General features: G+C 40.4%; 1 protein-coding gene across 3 annotated transcripts in view; it reads left to right on the top strand.

Moving 5' to 3' along the window:
* PCSK5 (proprotein convertase subtilisin/kexin type 5) overlaps positions 1 to 20,373 on the top strand; it is a 449,406-nt gene that overhangs the window by 126,431 nt on the left and 302,602 nt on the right. For all 3 annotated transcript variants that reach the window (XM_032308751.1, XM_032308750.1, XM_032308749.1), the window contains exon 5: positions 2,697 to 2,773. In XM_032308751.1, coding sequence (XP_032164642.1) covers positions 2,697 to 2,773 — 77 coding nt within the window. The remainder of the gene's footprint in view (positions 1 to 2,696; positions 2,774 to 20,373) is intronic.

The raw sequence follows: 20,373 nt of genomic DNA, 5'->3' as shown, positions 1-20,373 counted from the left end.
CTAGCCACTTAAAGTTTCCTCTCCTATCCCTGAAAATACAAGCAGCTCTAAATCATGGTGAAGTCTACTTTGCTACCCTTTGCAGGAGTCTTACTGACCCCAAAGGAGGAAAGTCACAGGTCGGGGTGGGAAGCTTTGCCCCGTGTTTATGGAGGGGACCCATAAGGGATCCTGAGCTACATGACAGGGAGGACCTCGTCTCTGCAGATTTTTGTCTTCTATGTTGTCGTTCATGGTCATTAAAGGAGTGACTTCAGCCAGCCCCACCCACCACCCTGTGCCTGAGCTGGCAGAGAATGGTGATGCAGGCCCTGCCCCGTGGTTCCCCCTGCCCAACGGCACAGACGACTTCCCGTCCCGGCAAGCTTGCTGCCTCAGTGGACACAGAGCGGCCCTGGGGGATGTTGTCCAGGGCTCACTCAGAACGGACCTAACTTTTTCCTCAAGGCCAAGTTTCAGAGACAGGGATATGATGCCTTCTTGAAATCCAATCTCTCTCCCATCTCCCTCAGCACGAGAAGGTTTAGTTTCGGGGCACCACGGGTGTCCCCTCCATATCTTCTCTGGCCCCACTCCCTCCGTCTCTCCCTCTCTTTCTCTCTCTCACCTACTGCTCCAGCTTCTCAAACCATGTAGAGAGAGCTCCGCCATATTGTTTCCAGTGTTCCTTTCTCATTCGCTCAGTCTCACTTCTTTCAAGATACTGACTCTCAAATTAATTTTCCTGAAGAGGCTCCACTTTATCTTTGCAAATAAAACACCTCCAAGCCACTTCTTTGGTGCCCGGGAAACTCCCACTGGCTCACAGTGACCCATATTTCTGACCCACGGAGACCTTCCTCCACACGAACCCCCCAGCGTCCCCTCACACTTGAATCTTTCCTCACAGTCTTCCAGCCTGTCAGCCATTTCGTGTCAAACATTCAGCCAAGAAACTTCACAAATTAATTTTTTACAATGATATACTGAAACAATTTCCGCTAAATTAGATGATTTTTCCCTAAGGTTAAAAAGAGAGAGAGAAAGAAGGAACTGCAAATTCATTTCCTTCTCATTTGAACAAAATGTTTGAGTGGCTGCTCTCACCCTGCCTCCAAGCACACACAGGCATTCATAGAGTAGAATTTGAGAGCTAAAAAGAAATTTCTGTTTGTCTCCTCTCTTGATAACGGTAGAAGCCAGGGCCTGACGGCTGCTTTGAGTGAGCCCAGGTCGAATAAAGAACAGAATTGTGGGGACCTCTCTCCCAGCAGAGAAGTCTTTCTGGTTATACACAGTGTCGGTTTTTTGGGGGTGTTCCTACCCCCCCCACGAGCTAGAAATGTATTTGATGAAACACAGACAGCTTTAACCTAATTGTGATTGTATTCTTTGCCCCTTTCATTTTTACCCTCCCTTGAAACAGAATTCTCTAGAACATAACTGTGTGGTGAGCAGTACCAATGATTGTCAGTTGTCCCATGTTGGATCTGGTGAAGTATAGAGAAAAGCACATTGGATGGGGTCAGGGGCACATGGCCTGGGTTCAAGTCTTGGTTCCACAGGCTGGTATGCTTCATGCCTTTGGCCAAGTTATTTAGCCTGTCTTAAGCCTCTCTTTCCTTGCAAGTAAAATTAGTCGGTTACACTTGATACCATGCTCTAGCGACCAGTGCGGCAGGACGGGGGGTGGCCTGTGGGGCCACCTTTGTATGAGAAGCAGGGACTTACCTACCACCTTTGTATGTCCAGTGGATTTTGCGTAATTTCTCCCACTATCAGACTCTTCAGTACTACACATTATTTCCAGAAACCAGAGCCCTAAAGCTAGAAAACAAAGATAGCATTGACTTTCACTAAAACTGAAATCAGGAGTTACCCTAAAGCGTCAGAAAATACAAAACTTTCTAAATTAGTCCTACCTACTGTGATTTAAATTGGAGTAAAAGTATAAGCCAGTAATTTGTTTTTGGAAATTTAGAAAATCGAAAGAAAGAAATGTGGGAATCCAGAGATGTTTCACAATCACTTTTAAAAGCAGACAGACCCAGCTTTGGCTTCACAGATGCTTTTGCCTCATTCCGAAGCCTTGACCTACAATAAAACTGTGTTCTTTATTTTGGTTGGGGCAGAGGGTCACTGGTTATTAGTAAAAAGTCTGAATTACAGACTCTTCTATAATAGTTACAACATCTGGAACCAGACAACTCTTGCCTGATGGAGATACGACGATAACCCAATATAATAAATTTCTAATACTGATTTTTAATTGGCTGGCCAGTTATTTGTGAATTATCTTCCAAAATCTTTGAATTACCAGGAATTTACACACTCCAGAAATGAAGCAAGGAACAGAGAGAGAATCCCTGGAAAATAAATCACTTGGCTTCTAGAGAGTCCAAGAATACTTGGTGGTCCCTGGGGACCTCTTCAGAGGAATTGGGTGAGAGGTCAGTTCCAGAGATGAGCGAAAATGTGTTGGCAACAAGCGTCTGGGTTCTTCCTTGGTCTGTGGAGAGTATGTCTTCACCTTAAGGAAAAAAATACAACAGTGATTATTACTGAACAAGGCATCCTGACACCACCGAACCATGAATGTATTATTTAATCTAATTACTCTCTTGCAGAAATGTGTTTAAGAATGCATGAGCCTTCAGGTTAATGGCTAATTACTAAACGTCTGTCTCCTCCTCTTGCTCTCTTCTCTGTGGCTGTAGGATGCCCTGGCGAGTTGTGACGTGAATGGGAATGATCTGGACCCAATGCCTCGATACGATGCAAGCAACGAGAACAAGTAAGGCCCAGCTGAAGGGTGGGTGGCCTGTGGCTGCCAAGGATTTTTGTTTTCCACTCTTGCTGAGGGAAGTATTTCCTTAGAAAGCCTTGGTAACAAATGATCTGTAAATTTGCTCCAAGGTGAACAGGGGTCTTTCCACGGAAGCTTCTGGGTAATCAAAAGGGGGTGGTCTCCATGGTAAGAATGGTCACAGAGAGAACCCTGGGGAATGACTCAGCATTTCCATATCTTGAGGGCACAGCTGGGGAATACTACCTCTCATGAGGTAATTGGCCCCTGAACCGTTTTGGGGGATGGGGTCTAAAGGGAAAGGCAAAACAAAGTGTACCCCCCAAAAGTTACTTTATTGGGTTAAATTCAACAAATTGGGTTGACTCCTTTGCTTGAGGTCTCTGCCGGGGCTTTCTTATTAGCTGCTCTGTTCTTCTATTCTGTAGTGACTGTGTTTTCCACTAATAGATGTGAAATACCTATAAGGCTCACCATGTACAGAACCCATTACCTTTCTTATCTGCACATTCAAGAGTCATAGAAACCCATCTGAGCACTTTTCCTCTCTCTAGTCAGTACAGTAGTTCTTGTGAGAGCAGATGAAAACACACATCCATTTGATACCATGGAATATCTTAACATTCTTCAGAAAGTAAATGGGAATGGTTTTTCTTGCTTAAGATGACCCAGATTCTTTAAAGGATTAGTAGATATTTCTAATCTCTAGATCCCATTAGCTTTTTTCCTTTTATTGCAAACCTCCTCCAGGATAATGCTATGATTGAAATGCAATCATTTTGATTTTTACTTCCATGTTTTAGTCTGGAATCTCAGAAGGAGCAAAAAGGGGTGTTTTACCCATTTTTTACGTACGATTTCCAGCCTGTGTTTTTCTTCAGGAAAAAATTTCTCAGCAAGTATGATCTGATTAACGAACTCAATAAGTTTAGCTAAAATCATCTGACCTAGATAATTGTGACTGCACGTGGGTTTCTTCTTTGTCTTTTTTCCCTCATTTCACCATCTCCAAAGAAGCCTCAAGAAAGTTACTGTGGAAAGCGTGCCGTTTGCTAATAATTCAGTAAACGTTACAGATCAGATTCAGCGGTAAAAGCATTAGTGCATAAATTGATTTTGATAGAATTTTTCAGAGCCTTCTAAACAAAAAACCAAAGGAGTCTGAATTAAACTGGATAGCTTTCTCTCAGTCCTGGCCATTGCTGTCCAGATTACACTGTTTAAAGTTAATAGTGACTGTCACACCAAGGGTTATAATGTGAGTCAATGTGAACTAATGTATTTAACGTAATTTGTGAACTAGCCTGAAACACTGATAAAGAAGCTTGAAGCTTCTTTTTTTTTTTTTTTTAAGATTTTATTTATTTATTTGACAGACAGAGATCACAAGTAGTCAGGGAGTCAGGCAGAGAGAGAGAGAGGAGGAAGCAGCCTCCCCCCAACACAGGGCTCCATCTCAGGACCCTGAGACCATGACCTGAGTTGAAGGCAGAGGCTTTAACCCACTGAGACACCCAGGTGCCCCAAAGCTTGAAGTTTCAATACCAAAAGTCACCACTGATAAGTTTCGCTATACAGATCATTCTGCTGTTATGAATAACAGCAGGCCTCCCTAAACAATACTTGCGCTCTGCAAACATAGGCCTCCCTAAAAATACTTGTGCTCTGCAAAATCTAAAACCACCAAGTAATAAGACTGTGAAATTTGAGCTCAGCCCTCAAAGACTTCATTGGTGATGCACACACAAAAAATGGTAGGGACCTATTGAGAAAAAAAAAAAAAAAACAACTTGGTTGTACCCATATTAAATGGTTATGAGATATGTAAAACTGTAATAAATGCACCACTTTATCTAGAAAAACACCTGAAGTTTGCTTGTGGAAGTGTGTGCACATTCCGTCCGATCCTACTCCCACGGCTGCCGCTTTGTGTGCAAGAGAAAAAAAGGAGGGGGGGAAAGAGATGAAAATTTTGAAAAAGAACGAAGAATAGGGAGAAAAATTAATCAGTTGAGAGGAGAGGGGAAAATGAAATAAAGTGGAGGACACCCCCTCCTGCCGCCCCCCCACACACAGCAGCCTTGGGAATCATGGCAACTCACCAGTTACCCTAAGGTGGAAGGTGAGGTCCTCGAAATCAGGAAGTAGCAGCTTCAAGTGTGGACAAGTGTGGAGCACGGCGCTGCTCGGGTGTGTAGTTGTGCGAGTTTGTATTCCCAGGGCGGTGCGTTTTCTACATTCACTGAGAGTTTCTAGGACCAAATTGTGCGTCGACCCATGTAAATTTCACAGGATGCTTACACTGCTCTCCAGTACCTCAGTGGTATCGGGAGAAATCTGTGTTTCTGAGGCAAGCCTTAAGGAGAACTGTACAATACTATATCCATGAGTTTGCTTTATTCCACCAACATTTGTAGAGAGCAAAGAGGGACAGGGAAGCTACAGGAAAGACTCCATCATGTTCACACCCAGGGTATTTTGGGGCAGGGTATTGAGGGGCAAGAGCAGCTACAGGTAGAAACCAGAAACAAATCATATCCTATGGGCCATCTTGTCTGAATTCACATGGGGCGAGTTTTTGCACTGAAACTCTCCGTGGTGATGGTGACTGTTTCCCAGGGTGTGTCAGACGTGTGACTAACATTGCGAACCACAGAGGCTCTGCTTCACAGAGACAGCTCTTGGAATGTTGGCTTGAATGGCTTTTTACAGGCTGCTTTTGAGAAAGCGTATCCTTTGCGAGGATTCCTTGGCCCTCTCCAAGACCTGTTCTCAAGAAGCATGGCCATGGTTCTGCTCGCTCTGGCTTACTCTGGTGTGCCCTGTTTTAACCCCTTCCAAGTATGGTCCAAGGTTCATTGAGTGCCGCGTGGGTTTGGTTCTTGGAGCACACGGGCATTGTTCCTGATATGGGCTTGCCTTTGTAGTCTTGACAGTGAAACATGGCATTTCCAGAGGTACCCCACCAGCATTCCCTACATCTGTTCTAGGAGCGTGACCTGGGACAACAGATGTCCCTTCACCTCCTCTGAGGAGAGCCCCCTGATTTTTTCTTAGCCAAACACAAGCCATGTATTCTGGCATTTGGGGTTAAGATATCCTCTCTGCTCATTAGACTATAATTATAGGTGTGATTGATGGATCTGTCTTTAAGCTAGATAATTCTTTTGGAATAGAAGTCACTTGGCACCAGGAAATTAGCAGTGACTTTGTAGTTCAGAAGAGCTGACGCTTAGTTTAGGGCCTCCTGAATCAGCTTTATAATCTTTGGGCCTGAGTCCTCTAAGCTTTCCTCCTTTTTGTTGTTGTTGTTTTTATCTCTTAAATTATTATAATAATTTAGCAGTAAAATACCTAAAACACCAGACATACAACTGAATACGTATTAGGTGCTAGATAATTTATGATTATAGCTGTTACTGTAAATTATGTGTTCTATTCCTCTATCTAGTTCTTGATAATTAATTGAAAATCACGGTCACCTCAAAATATATGTACCTATGAATACTTCCGATTTAATGTAAGACTTAGAGGTCTCTATCTCCGAGGTTAGTGGTTTCGGTAGGTTTTTCTGCTGCCTTAGGTGGCAAGAGCGGTGACTCACTTAGTCTACAGTAAATCTGCTTTTCTGTAGTTCATTTCCCCACCTCCTGGAGCAGCGCATGAGTCTTTGAATCTGGTGCCAGATAGCGAAGGGGAGAAATTTCTAATCATTGTCAGAATGAAGCGGTTCAGGCATCTGCTGTGTGAACACCTCCTCTTTGTGTGATCTGACCAGTGGGCTCCAGAGCGTATCTGGAATAATTTCCTGCTTAGCTACATCTGTTCATTCATTCCACGGCACTCCGTGAGATACTGCTTTGTGAATGGCTCTGTGCTACAAGCTTAGGGGTTACGGGATGGAAAAACTTGGGCTCCGACCTAATGGACTTAATTGGTAGATGACTTGAGAAGCCCTAATGCCGGGTGGGTTTTAGTACAACGAGAGAAAGCACCCTCAAAACTCCATGCCAGTCATCTCTTTTAGACTGACATGATTACATTTCTAGTGCTAAAGCTATTTATTGGGTGACGGAAATCACTGCGGAAGTACAAAAGTTATAAAAATTCATTTTTTGTCACCCTTTCACATCCCGCATAAGAGGTGCATAAAGAAATAGCCTCAGCAGAGGAGACCATAAAAGCTGTCCTTCCGTTTAGCTTTGCCTGCGTTCGTATTAGCTTGTCGAGTAAAGGTGACTGTATTGTTCTAGGCTTAAAATAGAAAATGCCTCCCTACAAATGAAAGTCTCCTGGCATTTCATACCACTACTCCTATTTCTGATAAATGAATTATTGATGTCTGTGTTAGATCTTCCCTTCCCTAGGTTGCTTCTTGTTAAATGTTCCCTCCATTTAAAAGTCATAGCAACATATTTAGTGGGAGGTGAGAGAGTACGTTGTATCTTGAATGGGTGATATGTGGGCCCAGAATCTAATTCCTTTTGAAAATGAACCAATCCATAGGTAGAAGACTCATTTTTTAAAAGGAATTAATCTTTTTTTCATTTTTCTTTCTGATCTCTGTTTTCAGGAAAATTTAAGCAGAGCAGATGGAAACACATTTTTTCTGGTTCTTTAGTCTTCTTGTACATGTCCTTTCTGGTTTTAAGAATGTCACCATATTGTAGAAACCAAAGTGTGCGTGGCCTTCTCTCCTCTTACCTGCAGATGAGGACTGTTTTCAGGAGACCGTGTTCCCAAGCAAAGCCAATGAGTGTAACCAGTGTTTTCTAAATATAAAGGAAATATTTTAACTCCATTCTAGAGGGGAAAGAAACTAGATCTATGACCTTCTCTTTCGATCTATAACCTTAACAGTTAGAAGCACTATTTATTTATGTAAATTTTTTAAATTCAAGTACAATTAACATACAGTGCTAAATTAGTTCCTGGTGTACACTTTAACAATTCAACACTTCCATACATCTCTCAGTGCTCTTCAGTAGAAGCGCACCCTTAATTCCCTTTATCTATTTTGCCCATCGCCTTTACCTGCCTCCTCTTTGGCAACCACCAGTTTGTTTTCCGTATTTAAGAGTCTGGCTTCTTGTTTGTCTCTTTTTTTTTTTCTTTGTTCTTTTGTTTGTTAAATTCCACATTAGGGAAATCATAAGGTATTTTTCTTCCTCCGACTTAATTCACTTATTAGCATAATACTCTCCAGGTCCATCTAAGTTGTTGCGAATTGTAAGGTTTCATTCTTTTTTATGGCTGAATAATATTCCTGTGTGTGTGTGTGTGTGTGTGCGCGCGCGCGCGTGCGCACGTCTGTGTGACATCTTCTTCATCCATCTGTCAGTGGACACTTGTGCTACTTCCATGTTTTGGCTATTGTGGATAATGCTTCAGTGAACATAGAGGTACATGTATCTTTTCGAATTAGTGCTGTCATTTTCTTTGCCAGATGTGCAATTACTGGATCATATGGTAATTCTATTTTTAATTGTTTGAGGAACCTGCATACTGTCTTCCACAGTGGCTGGCCCAGGTTGCATTCCCACCAGTAGTTCACAAGGGTTCCTGTTTCTCCGCATCCTCACCAACACTTGGTATTTCTTGTCTTTTTTATTTTAGCCGTCCTGACAGGTACAAATTGATATTTCACTGTGGTTTGAATTTGTATTTCCCCAATGATTTGTGATGGTGAGTATGTTTTGTCTTTTGGCTATATCTATGTCTTCTCAAAGCAATCCTCAGATTTAATGTCATCCCTATCAAACTACTAACATTTTTCACAGAACTAAAACAAATAATCCTAAAATTTGCAAGGAACTAAGAACAGCGACAACAACAACAACAAAATCCCAAATAGCCAAAGCAATCCTTGAAAAAGAACAAAGCTGGAGGTATCACAATCTGAAATTTCAAGACATACTACAAAGCTATAGTCCTCAAAACACTATTGCCCTGTCACAGAAATAGACACTGAGAACAATGGAACTGAACCCAAGAGCCTAGAAATAAACACACTCTTTTATGGTCAATTAACCTATGACCTAGGCACCAAGAATATACAGTGGGAAAAAGATAGTCTCTTCAAAAAATGGTAGTGGGGAAACTCAACAGCCACATGCAAAAGAGTGAAACACAAAAATAAACTCGAAATGGACCCACATGTGGGACCTGAGACCATAAAATTCCTAGACAAAAACCTGTTAAACAGTAATTTCTCTGACATCGGCCTTTGTGACATTTTTCTAGGTGTGTCTCCTAAGGCAAAGGAAACAAAAGCAAAATTAAACTATTGGGACTATCCCAAAATAAAAAATTTTGCAAAGCAAAGGAAACCATCCACAAAACAAAAAAGCAGCATATTTAATGGGGGAAGATATTTGCAAATGCGGTATCCATTCAAGGGTAAATATAAAAAAAAAATAAAGAACTTACACAACTCAACCAAACAATTAAAAAAAAATGAATGGAATTTAAAAAAAAAATAGAGTACCTGAAGAAACATTTTTCCATAGGAGCCTTAATCCTTTATACCCAGGATTTAGCCAAACACTTCAGATAAAGTTATCTTACAGCTAAATAGTTCAGAAAAAATCTGCCAAAGACGAGCAGAGCCAGTATCAGTGGCTGATTTATTTTTCCAAATATTTCCAATATTTTTCCTCTAGTCTTTTTGCAAAAGAGCACTATAACAGACTACACAGTAGTTACTTAATCTGTGATTATCAAATGAATTCACATGACATTGACTACAATTGTACATGCTGGAGGCTTAATGTACCTAAAGCAGATAGTTGTGAAAAATACCTGACCCTTTTTTTTTTTTTATAAGCATACACTCTATGTCCAGGAAGGAACACACCATAAATATTTTAGAAAATCTGTTTGTCACATCAGCGTCATGATGCACTACTTTGAGATCAGTAGAATTTTTTACCTATCTTCTCGATTCTGGAAAGTGGCTGGGTCTGGGGCCTCACAAGAAGTTGGAATAGAGCCGGTAAAGGCTTCTCTCAGCCAAGAAAGCAGCCCACCCTCACCAGCCGATGGTCACCAGCCCTGCCTTCCTCAGCATGTTAGTCCTCCTCTTCAGTACCTTGCCCGAGACTCACACGCCTCCATCCCTCCCTCCACTCGAGCTGTCTGTTGGTTTGTCCCTTCTCCCACCTGCCTCCTTGTAAAATCTCCTCAGTGGTTTCCCTGTCTCTAGGCTCACCCCAACCCGCTCTAGAAATAATTTATAAATATAAAATATTCATTATAAAAATAAATTATTTTTATAAATAAATAATTTATAGAAATATTTTCTATATTCTAAAAATAATATGTAATTATATAAATTAAAATTAAATATAAATAAATAAAATATATAAATATATAGATTTTAAAAAAATTCTTTAATGTCGTGACATTTTTTTTTTGAAAGTACAGGACATTCTGTCCCCCACTCCTGCCTCATTAGTAAGCCTGCTCTGCCCCATGTGTCCCTTCCTCTCCCACTGTATTTATCATCCCTGCAGGACTTGTGGAGTTCCCTTCATGTGCTGCAACAATACAGCCTTCTACCCATCTGCACCTGTGTGATCCCTCCTCCCCCTCTGGCTCCTCTGACTTCCCCATGATGCCTTCTCTCACCTCCCTTATCTGAGCTAGATACCCTCCCGTGCATTGTCAAAGCACCTGTGAATTTACTGCTTTTATGAAACCCTGCACGTTATAAGTTGGGTTGCCTTTACCAAGATAGAGAGGCAAGAGGCAAGAAGAGATATGGAGATTTCCAGTGTAGTTTGGGGTATAAAATATTTGTTAGGGGGCGCCTGGGTGGCTCAGTGGGTTAAGCCTCTGCCTTTGGCTCAGGTCATGATCTCAGGGTCCTGGGATCGAGCCCCTCATCGATGAGGCTCTTTGCTCAGCAGGGAGCCTGCTTCCCCCTCTCTCTCTGCCTGCCTCGCTGCCTACTTGTGATCTCTGTCTGTCAAATAAATAAATCTTAAAAGATCTATATCTGCTACGTCTTACAGTAATTAGAAGATTATCAACCTTGATTGCTTATATAGATGAATTAGTGAAATGTATCCCAAAATAGTAACTATTAAAAAGGTGATACACACACACACACCACACACACACACACTGGCTTTTGTGCTGAGTATCTTCTTCTTCTTCTTTTTTTTTTTTTTTGACCCTCCTCCCTGCTGTGTATCCCAGAAACCTGACCTCTAAGGACTATATCAACAGACTCCCTTGTCCTCTGGCTTCCCATTGAATTAGGCCAATGGAAGGTTCAAGTAGGAGATCATTGAGATACCAAAGAGTAAAGAAGGAGTATTTCTTCTCTGTGTCCTTCTCACTGGACCGCTGGGGACTAGCTAAATGCCTGAATATCCTAGCTAGTGTCCAGTGGCCATAAGGCTGACTTGCTGAGGATTATCCTTTATGGGCATCAGTACCCACTCATTCCCCACAACCCCTTAGATCTAGGGGTTTCTGGGACACCTGGGTGGCTCAGTGGGTTGGGGCCTCTGCCTTCAGCTCAGGTCATGATCCCGGGATCCTGGGATCAAGCCCCGCATTGGGCTCTCTGCTCAGCGGGGAGTCTGCTTCCTCCTCTCTTTCTCTGCCTGCCTCTCTACCTACTTGTGATATCTCTCTCTGTCAAATAAATAAATTAAAAAAAAAAAAAAAAAGATCTAGGGGTTTCTAATTCAGAACACCGCACTATTCCCTATTGGTTTCTCCAAGTCCTGCCTGCCTCTTTATGTGAAGTCCCTTGAGTAAATTATTCTCACATTACCCAGTGTAAAAATGCCCAGTGTTTCCTGATCAGCCCTGACTGACACAGGTATCTGAGTTTTTTTAGCCTGGTATCCTTGGTCGACTAAGAGAAATAATGTCCAGGCATTTCCAAGAAAGAAAAGAACTAGATTCATAGGAGGTGTGTAAAGGGCTATGGATTTTTTAATGAGAACTGATAAATACGAAAAATAGTTATTTTATCTAGAACTCCTCTATACCTATCACTTGAAGTATAAGTATTAATTTTTATAAAACAATGCAGTAATTATTCTAGGGATTAGAACCGTGATAAGGCAGGATTCAGACCCCTTTGTTCTTTGTCGATTTCAGTGTGTTCTCCTCCAGGATTTGGAGATATGGTCTTTTGGGGTTCTCAGTAACAGTTTCAATAAAGATGCTGATTAATGCTATAGGTTAAAATGAGGTTTGGGTATAATTTATGCAAACCCAGTATACTATTGACATGAATAATTGATAGTTGCTTCAATTTAAATTTCTTATTTAAAAAAACAAACTCACAAATTCCTGAGGCCTCTAAAGCAGATGGAAATTGCAGTAAGGGAAATTTAAGTATCCTTTTTAAATAATGGATTAAGAATTTGAGCAGGGTTCCCAGACAGGTGTATTTATTTATCTTTCTCTTTTCCTTTTCTCCTCTAACCTCCACCTTGGATCTTTCTATTTTCTCTTCTTTCTTTAAACCCTGAAATATGTAAAATTGAGAATACGAAGACCTTGAAAGGTCACTGTGAGCCATGCATTACGTGTCTTATTCAGAGCCGTGGCGAAGTCATCCAAGATGCTCCAAGTGCGTTTAGCCAATGGACACTCATGTTAGATGCTGAAAAAGAAGGCAAACTCTGGATAAAGAGAGCCATGTCCTGCTTATCTCACTCCATGTATGGATACTAGAAGAGGCTGAAAATGTTGTCAAGCTGCAGAGTGGCTAATTTTTCATTTTAGTATTAACAAGATATTACTTAAATATTGATCGTCTTCCAATTCAGATCAAATGCTTTCTAAGTTAAGGACTCAAGTTAGAATTTCTTTCTTTTCCTTTTTTTTTTCTTTCTTTCTTTTTTTTTTTTTTTTTACTAACTGAAAGGGATGTCGTAATTTTTATGTTTGAGCAATTCGGCTAATTATATTTGAAGCCTATTGTTCCGATGGCCTTAGGTATGTGTGTTTGATATCAGCAGTCAGGTGTGTATTTCAATTACGATCCTCAATAAAAGGTAGAAAGGCAGAAAATAGATCTTTTAGGTCAGAATATATTTGATTAGTTTTCATAAAATAGGTCATGAATGAAGGCAAGGTGATAGAGATTAAAAAAATAATAATAAAATAAAAGTCCTGCTTTTGGAAGGACTTGGAGAAGCATCCCTATCAGAGACTCCCTTGCCCACATCAGGATGTCAATGTCCCTGGCCGACTCAACCAAAAAAAAAAAAAAAGATCTGAACGTCTGCAGGGTTGCTCCTTGACTATATTTGAACGTGGTATAAGCAACTGCTCATAAAATTAACACATCTGGTTGCTCTCTCAGTGACTGCTCACTGCAGCCCACGTTCAGAGCGAAAGTCGAGAGAGGTGGAGTAAAATGCCTGATGTCACCTGGTGACAGTCAGAATTCGAGCTCATTTATTCCTGCAGCATCTATTTACCTGTGTAGCTTAATTAATCTGTGGTCAAGTAGGTGAGAAATTAATTCCCGTGTTGAGCCCGTGCTTCAGTAACTTTACTACTTTGGGAAAACTGTAATCACTGGAATGCTGCACTACGGCGCTCCGTAAATATTCAGGAGCTTGGCTCTCCCAAGTCCTGGTATTCTGAGCCGTTTCTCCACAGAGAAGGGATTGGGCCACGAAGGTCGCCAACACCTTGTGTACATGAGACTTGGAACAAAGGACAGAGATCGTTTATTACAGATCATGATTGTATAAGCCTGACTTTACATTGGATTTGTTCTATGGAAATAAATGAAGGCCACTTAAATGAATCTGGGGGCTATTTAGTCACAGCTTGCTATAGCGAGGGACTCAGCCACCATCCCTTGAAGGGACACAAGGGCAGACACATGACTGGGAAAGCTTTATCTTTGAAAGAAAAGGAAAGAAAGAGGAAAAAGGAAGGTTTCAGATATGTTCTGATCAGGGTTTGGCATGGAGAAGACACAGCTAGAATCTCAAGCAATTTTAGTTCTCAAACAGTTCTGGTGTATATTGATAGCTTTGAAAGAAAATTGAATGAGACCCAGGTGGTAATAATGTAAATAAATGTTTTGGGAAATTATATGAAATTGTCAAAGGTATGGGTGTTCCTAATATTATTAAGGTGGTAATAAGTAAGGAATAAGGTAAAATTTTAGCCTAATTCACAGAGGGCAGGAGTTAATTTTCACATCTCTCTATATGGACTCTTTGAGGTTGGAATCAAGTAACTAACAGACACTTTCCTGAAATTTTTGTATTTAAATGACAGCCCCAAGAGAGTGCTCTGGAAATGTGGGCTGTGCAAGATTCTCTGTAGGAGGGCAAAACTGAGCCCAAGTATATCAGAAGTCTTCTCCTGCCTTAAGAAGGGTGTGGGGTCTCGAGGATGTGTCCTGCTTTGGGGAATTGTGGTGAATCATTTTGCACCTAAAAATAGCTTGAAGAAATTGAGAAGAACGGTTGACGACTGGAGGTTTTCCAGCAAATTCCCCTGAATCCCCCGTTTTCTCTGCAGCATGTTCTCATCACAAGCTGCCATCTCATGAATTTTAAAAAAGACTGACCTTTGTTAGGAGAGTTTACCTCTTCCTATTTTTAGATATCCCCACACCATCTGCATATAATTTACATATGCTAGTAAATGCATTTGAATTTGCATGAATTGCAGATAAAATACCTTGTGGTGACACCCTGGGCAGAGATCAGCTGACTGCTAAGGATTTTCTATGACCTTTTTGCTCTTGGTTGGTTATGCAACTTCTGAGGTTCATCTTTACAGGGTCACACTCCCTCCCACCCCCATCCCCAGTACCAAATCATCCCCCACCACACCCCCCCCGCAGCCCCACCTGTATCAGGCTGTTATAGATCCCTTTCTTTTCTCACCATCCTGATACCTTGGTCTTCCCATAAGCACCCGCATGATGCTGTCTCCATACGGAGGAGGCACACATCTGCCTCGAGCAATGGCCCCAGTCTTGGCACCAATTTATATAGTTTGTACTAGAGGTGATTCGACTTGTGAACTTAAGCTGTTCGGTAATCTTAATTGCAACCCTTGTTGTTACTTTTATTGAACATCAACTCTTCCATAAAATTTATTTATTTTTCTTCATAACAGAATGATAAGTCCCTCTCATGCTTTTCAAAGGAGTGGCAGTATAGGACGCGAAAACACTTGGTTGTGTTTTGTTTCTTGTCCATCCATCTCGTGCCTCATGTGGGAAGTATCAGGGTGATGCAGCAGAGCTTCTGAGAAGGAGATGTGGTTTGAGTTGAGAAGAGCAAAGAGTTAGAGCCCTTGGGTTTGTTGACATTGAATTCAAATGGAGACAAATGGGGTCTTCAAGTGAGGGGCAATCTCAGAAGCAGCTCCATTAACAACCGTGCATTTGCCTGATCATCCACACTTCGAGGTATATCGTTCTTGGGGCAGTAGAGGCCCCAGTTGTGATTAGAATATTTCCCACTATGGAGATGACACAGCAGCTGTGGACGAACTCTTCTGAGGGTTGAATTTATATCAAATTCTTTGGTTCCCTGTGGGGAGTAATATTAGTTGCATTATCATAGTGGAACCAAGTTCCATAGTCTGGAAATATGGAACAAGAGCCTTTTCAGTGGTGTATTTATAGGAATGTTCATTCAAATTTGTTGAAGTCTTTGTAGCTCAAATGCAGTGAGATGGTACTCAGGGAAGCCATTGCAAATTATGTGAATGTCCATTCTTTCATGTTGTGTGATCTCGCATACTATTTTACATCCATTGATTCCATTTATCCTCATCCAACTTTCTCATTGTGTTTCTATGAGCTTTTGTTAGAATCCCCATTGTAAAACTGATTTCAGTTATAGAGGATACTAGCTCATGTTTAATCCATCCTGGTTGGAAAAAAAATACTTATAACTCTGTCATGTTTTATCTTTGTCTTTGATTAGGGAGATTCTTCTTATGCTAAGTAAACTTTGTGAAGGATCCGTACTCCTCTTCACCTGTTTTTCTTACAAGATTTATGGGTTTCTGAAGTCTATGAGAATATAACACATTTAGATTTCTAAGATGTATATTTGGAGTGAAACAGGACTATGTATATGGGGAGGGAGGTCCAAGTAACTGCTTGCTAGGTAAGTTGTTTAATAAAATAGAATAATCCTTTTATCCACTGAGAGGGTATTTTGAGTAAATAACCTGTAGAACTGAGCCTATGCACCCATGGACAGACACTGCATATGGTTCATACTGGAAAAGTTTCTGTTGTTATTATAATAATTTTAAAATTATTTGGCTTTCTGTGAGCAGTTCTATAGCTTTGAGAAGTTGGGTACATGATTTGGGTGGGGAATGCAGAGAACAACTCCGTCTCCCTAGAAACCCTTGACTTGTTTTGCCTTGGGCTAGAAATTCAGCAAATTCTAAATCGAGTTCAGTGGGGGTCACTGTATGTTTTCCATGAGAGAATGAGAAAAAAGAGGAGGTTTTCTAGTTCCCTCGAATGACATTAATCCTTCCGAGTCATCTCCGAGCTCATCGTCTCGGATACAGAGGAGTCGCCTATAAAAATAATTACTTATCTAGAACTTTACAGTTCACAAAGCATGCCTACACATAATCTCGCTTGACTTGTAAAATTTTCATGTCAGAGCAATAGTAGGTAATTGTTTTGGAGCCCTGGTATCTGAATTCTTTACATAGCAAGAATTCTCTGTCTCAGTGGAGAGCAAAGACTATTTTCTAGCATGGCAGCTGAAAATGGCAGATGCTATGAACTTGGTCAACCTTCCTTGCTCTATTCTCGGGCCCAGGCCAAGGGATATTAATTCTAAATCAGTACCAGTTTTGCAGGCTAGTGACCTCAAGGCCAGGCAAGCTCTCAGTCATTTACCTGGGTTCTTCTCCCTGTCCCTCTCTATCTCTCTGAGCAGAGCAGCTGTGTTTTTCTTCACCCTTATCCTCCATCTTGGTTACTTTGTTCTCCTAACAATTCTGAGCTTCCCAAGATCTTTTTAATAAACTACTTTTCTCCTTCACTCAGCCAGTTACAGTAAAGACGCTGTAATTAAACCTCATTATGGTTGCCCCTCCTTCCAGAGGAAGAAAGTGAAATTCGAGGCAGATTCACATAACTTATGAAAGTGAGTCTGGCTTCGAAACTCATGTTCTCTGTATCACATAATATACTCTAATTTGGAGCATGGTACTAAATGTTCTTTTTTTGAATACAGTATTCGTAAACAATAGACACTTTTTAATTCATGTAAATGTAGTAAGTTGATGAGAATTTAGTGCTTATTTTGTGGCATATAATTTCATTCAGAAAAGACTTTTTGAATACTTAATGGGAGAATAGCATTTTGCTTTGGTTATTTCTTAAAAATCAAGCTAGTGATGTAGTGATGGTATGTAGACATTGAACACTGATCCATCACTTAACGAATAAGGTACAACAGGTAAACCAGTAGCCAGGATGTGGACTGGAGACCACTGGTTTTTGAAAAGTATTTCATGGAAGCCTAGATTCTGTTGATGAATCTCTCAGATGGCCCAGGTGTCTCTCAGGTGACCATATGGAATGAGTAGAGCCCTCTGTTCCTCAACCAAGTCACACCCCTTTTTAAAATCTACACCAAAATCTATTTTGGGTTGTTGGATTTCTCCTAAGATTATATTTGAAGTAACAAGCTCTATTTATACAAAACAAACTGTGGGAAACCAGTGCTACAGGCCAGAGGAGTGGGTTTGGAGGGAGTGTTACTGGAGGGAAGCAAAAGTTATAGGGAAGGCTTCTAGAGGGGGTAGTATTTGACGTGGGCTTTGGAAAAGGACTGATTGAAAGTAGTAATCATTACTGAGAGAATGTCTCTAATGGCCGAAAATGTGTCAGTATTAGTGAGCTCCTTACAAGCTTTGGAATAAAAGGCATCCTCTTGTTTGGCCATTTGGGGTTGGGTGTTTTTTTTTTTTTTTTTTTTTTTTGTTAAAAGAAAAATCCACACATCTTTCATTTTCCCTAGAGCCTTTCTTTTATCTAAAACTCAAATCTGAACATGTTTTCCCTCTACCTTCAAACCCTTTATGACCAGGTCTTTAGGTGTGTGCAGAGAATTTATAATAGATCCATTGTCTCTTAGCCTCACCACCTAACACTGCATAGCGCTCTCGTTTTAACTAATCTTTTCACAGCTCTCTGGAAAGAGCATGCTTCATTTGTACTGGAGACTGGTGACTCGTAAGCCCTCCATAAGTGGTTATGTTGTTAGCATCCTACCATGCTTATCGGTTGTTAAATAGATGTAATCTTGATGTGCGTTGTGGCCATTACTGGTTTAACCCAGTTAGAAGCTGAGAATTTCTGTGTCCCCGCTCTGTGGTGGGCTCACTGACCCCTTTTCACTTGAGAAGATAGGAAAGCAGAAAAGGCCAAGAAATGTAAAACACCATACTTTATGGTTGAAGAATCTAAAACCAGTGTCCAAGATAAAGTTTTGAGTGAAATTGAATATGTTCCTATCCTTATAATCCAAATTATTATGCAAAACTGCCCTGCCATTTCTGGGTTTGTTTCTATTTGTTTTAAATAACTATAAATAACAAATTGTTTCAGTAACAGGGAAAACCCTCTTTATACCAAGTACTTGTTGCAGGTATTTTCTGTGGCTAACATTAAGAAGCTTCTGTTTAGACTTAAAAAACAGAGTGCTGTTTGCAGGGAAATAAAATATTGCAGATTACCTGAGGCAGTGTTCATTAACATCAACTGATTCTTATTCTTAGCCAACAGAAAGGAAATTATAAATTAATTAAACTTTGATTTAGGTTTTAATTTTCTTTCAGGTGTTGTGTGCAGGCCTTTCTTGACATAAGGAGGTAAATCAAGTAGTAGAACCTTTAAAAAATGTTTTTACTAAGTAAGTTTAGGATGAGAAGGTAAAAATGGGCCATGCATATAATTACTGATAAGCAAAACTTCTAAGATAATTCTTGGAGAGATTTGAAACTTAGTGAAAATCAATTTCTTTCTCCTTCTGTCTCCTTACATATATACAACAAACACACACATGCACACCCCTACTTTCTTACTAAAATTGTATTCTCATTAGCTGTAATGTGGATCTTAAAAATTAAGGTCAAACCCTTAAATATTTAGCATAAGTAGGAAAGCAGTCAGAAATAATTGAACCACTTAAGGAACACCTTCAGCTCTAAAAGTTAGCTGAAAACTTAGAAATAATAATAATCCTGAATGAGTTGTGCATACTCAAAAAATAGCAGTGGTTGAGGTCAGGCATTTCTGCATATATTTATCTTGTACTAATATGAGAAGATTAGAATTGAGGAGATTAGAAATAGGCATGGTGATATTTTTTAATTGGGGTTACAAACTAGAAATAGGAAAGTGTGTCTGGGCAGGAGGATTATGAACATCAAAGTCTAAAACAGGTAAATACGTTCAGTGATTGTAGGGATGACTTGGCCAAGACTTTTGGCCACTGGGAGACCTAATTGTCTTCTGCATATAAAATGAGGACGAAAGAAGCTACTTGGAGTTTGCTTTGAGAATTGGAGATAATGCTTTCTGAATGTTCAGGATACCATGAGCCCAGCTAACCTTCATACTAACTGATGGTATCAGAGTTAATGTAAAGACTTTGTCACCAGGAATGCCTAGTGACAGAGCTGCAAGTCAGATGAGTCATCGACACTTTTCATCCTGTCATTTGTCTGGAGGAAATTATTTCCACCCAATTTAGAACATTTATATTCTACATGTGCAAACAGTGGGAGTGGAATCTGGATTTTTTTCTGGCAGAGGAGGACATGGGTCTGAAATTCTTCTGGAAAGATTACATGGACCTAAGAGTTTCAGAGATCATCTCTGCTCGGTTACCGTTGGCTATCTCAGCAGACTTTTCAGAGTGAGGTTTTGCATTGCGGGGTTCCAAAAAAATGGAATATTCCTTCTAAGGAAAGAAAATGGACTACAGTACACTCATTCTCTGTAAATCTCCATATCCTGCCTCATGTGTTTGGTAAGAGAAGATAGAAGAGGAACATGATCATAAATTTTGAAAAGAGTTATTAGATCTAGTGGATTACTCCAAGCTTTTCTTAATAAACACCCTTTAAAACTCATTTGATATTCACATTTTATTATAGCATTCATCTGTGGGACTTATGGCAATTCTTCCTCTAAAGAGTGACCCCCCAAACACACACAAATACTATAATTACTGTGATATGGGAAGAGTCGCAATGGTAAACCAGTGGTGAACTGCTTGCCCACCCAGACATCTCTGCGTGTTCTTGAGCTTAAACTACGCTCTTTGTCCGGATGCAAGAGAAAAGTTTTAAAAGAGTGATTATTTCAACATTCTTGTTCAAAAATTTGATCTACCTTGTTTTCACCAGTTGGTGACTAGTTTCCATGGAAATAGAAATGGAATAAGCATTCCTCATTTTAGATTCTCAGCTGCCCTATGCCAACTGAGAGCTGTAAATGCCATTTGGTTAACAGCAAGGATCCAGAATTCTTCCATTTTAAAGTGGCAGAGGGAGAGGAAAAGAAAGTGTTTGCCAAGTCATTTTGC

Source organism: Mustela erminea, chromosome 12, assembly GCF_009829155.1.
Source record: "Mustela erminea isolate mMusErm1 chromosome 12, mMusErm1.Pri, whole genome shotgun sequence".
NCBI lineage: Eukaryota > Metazoa > Chordata > Mammalia > Carnivora > Mustelidae > Mustela > Mustela erminea.
This window is presented reverse-complemented; position numbering and strand designations above follow the sequence as displayed.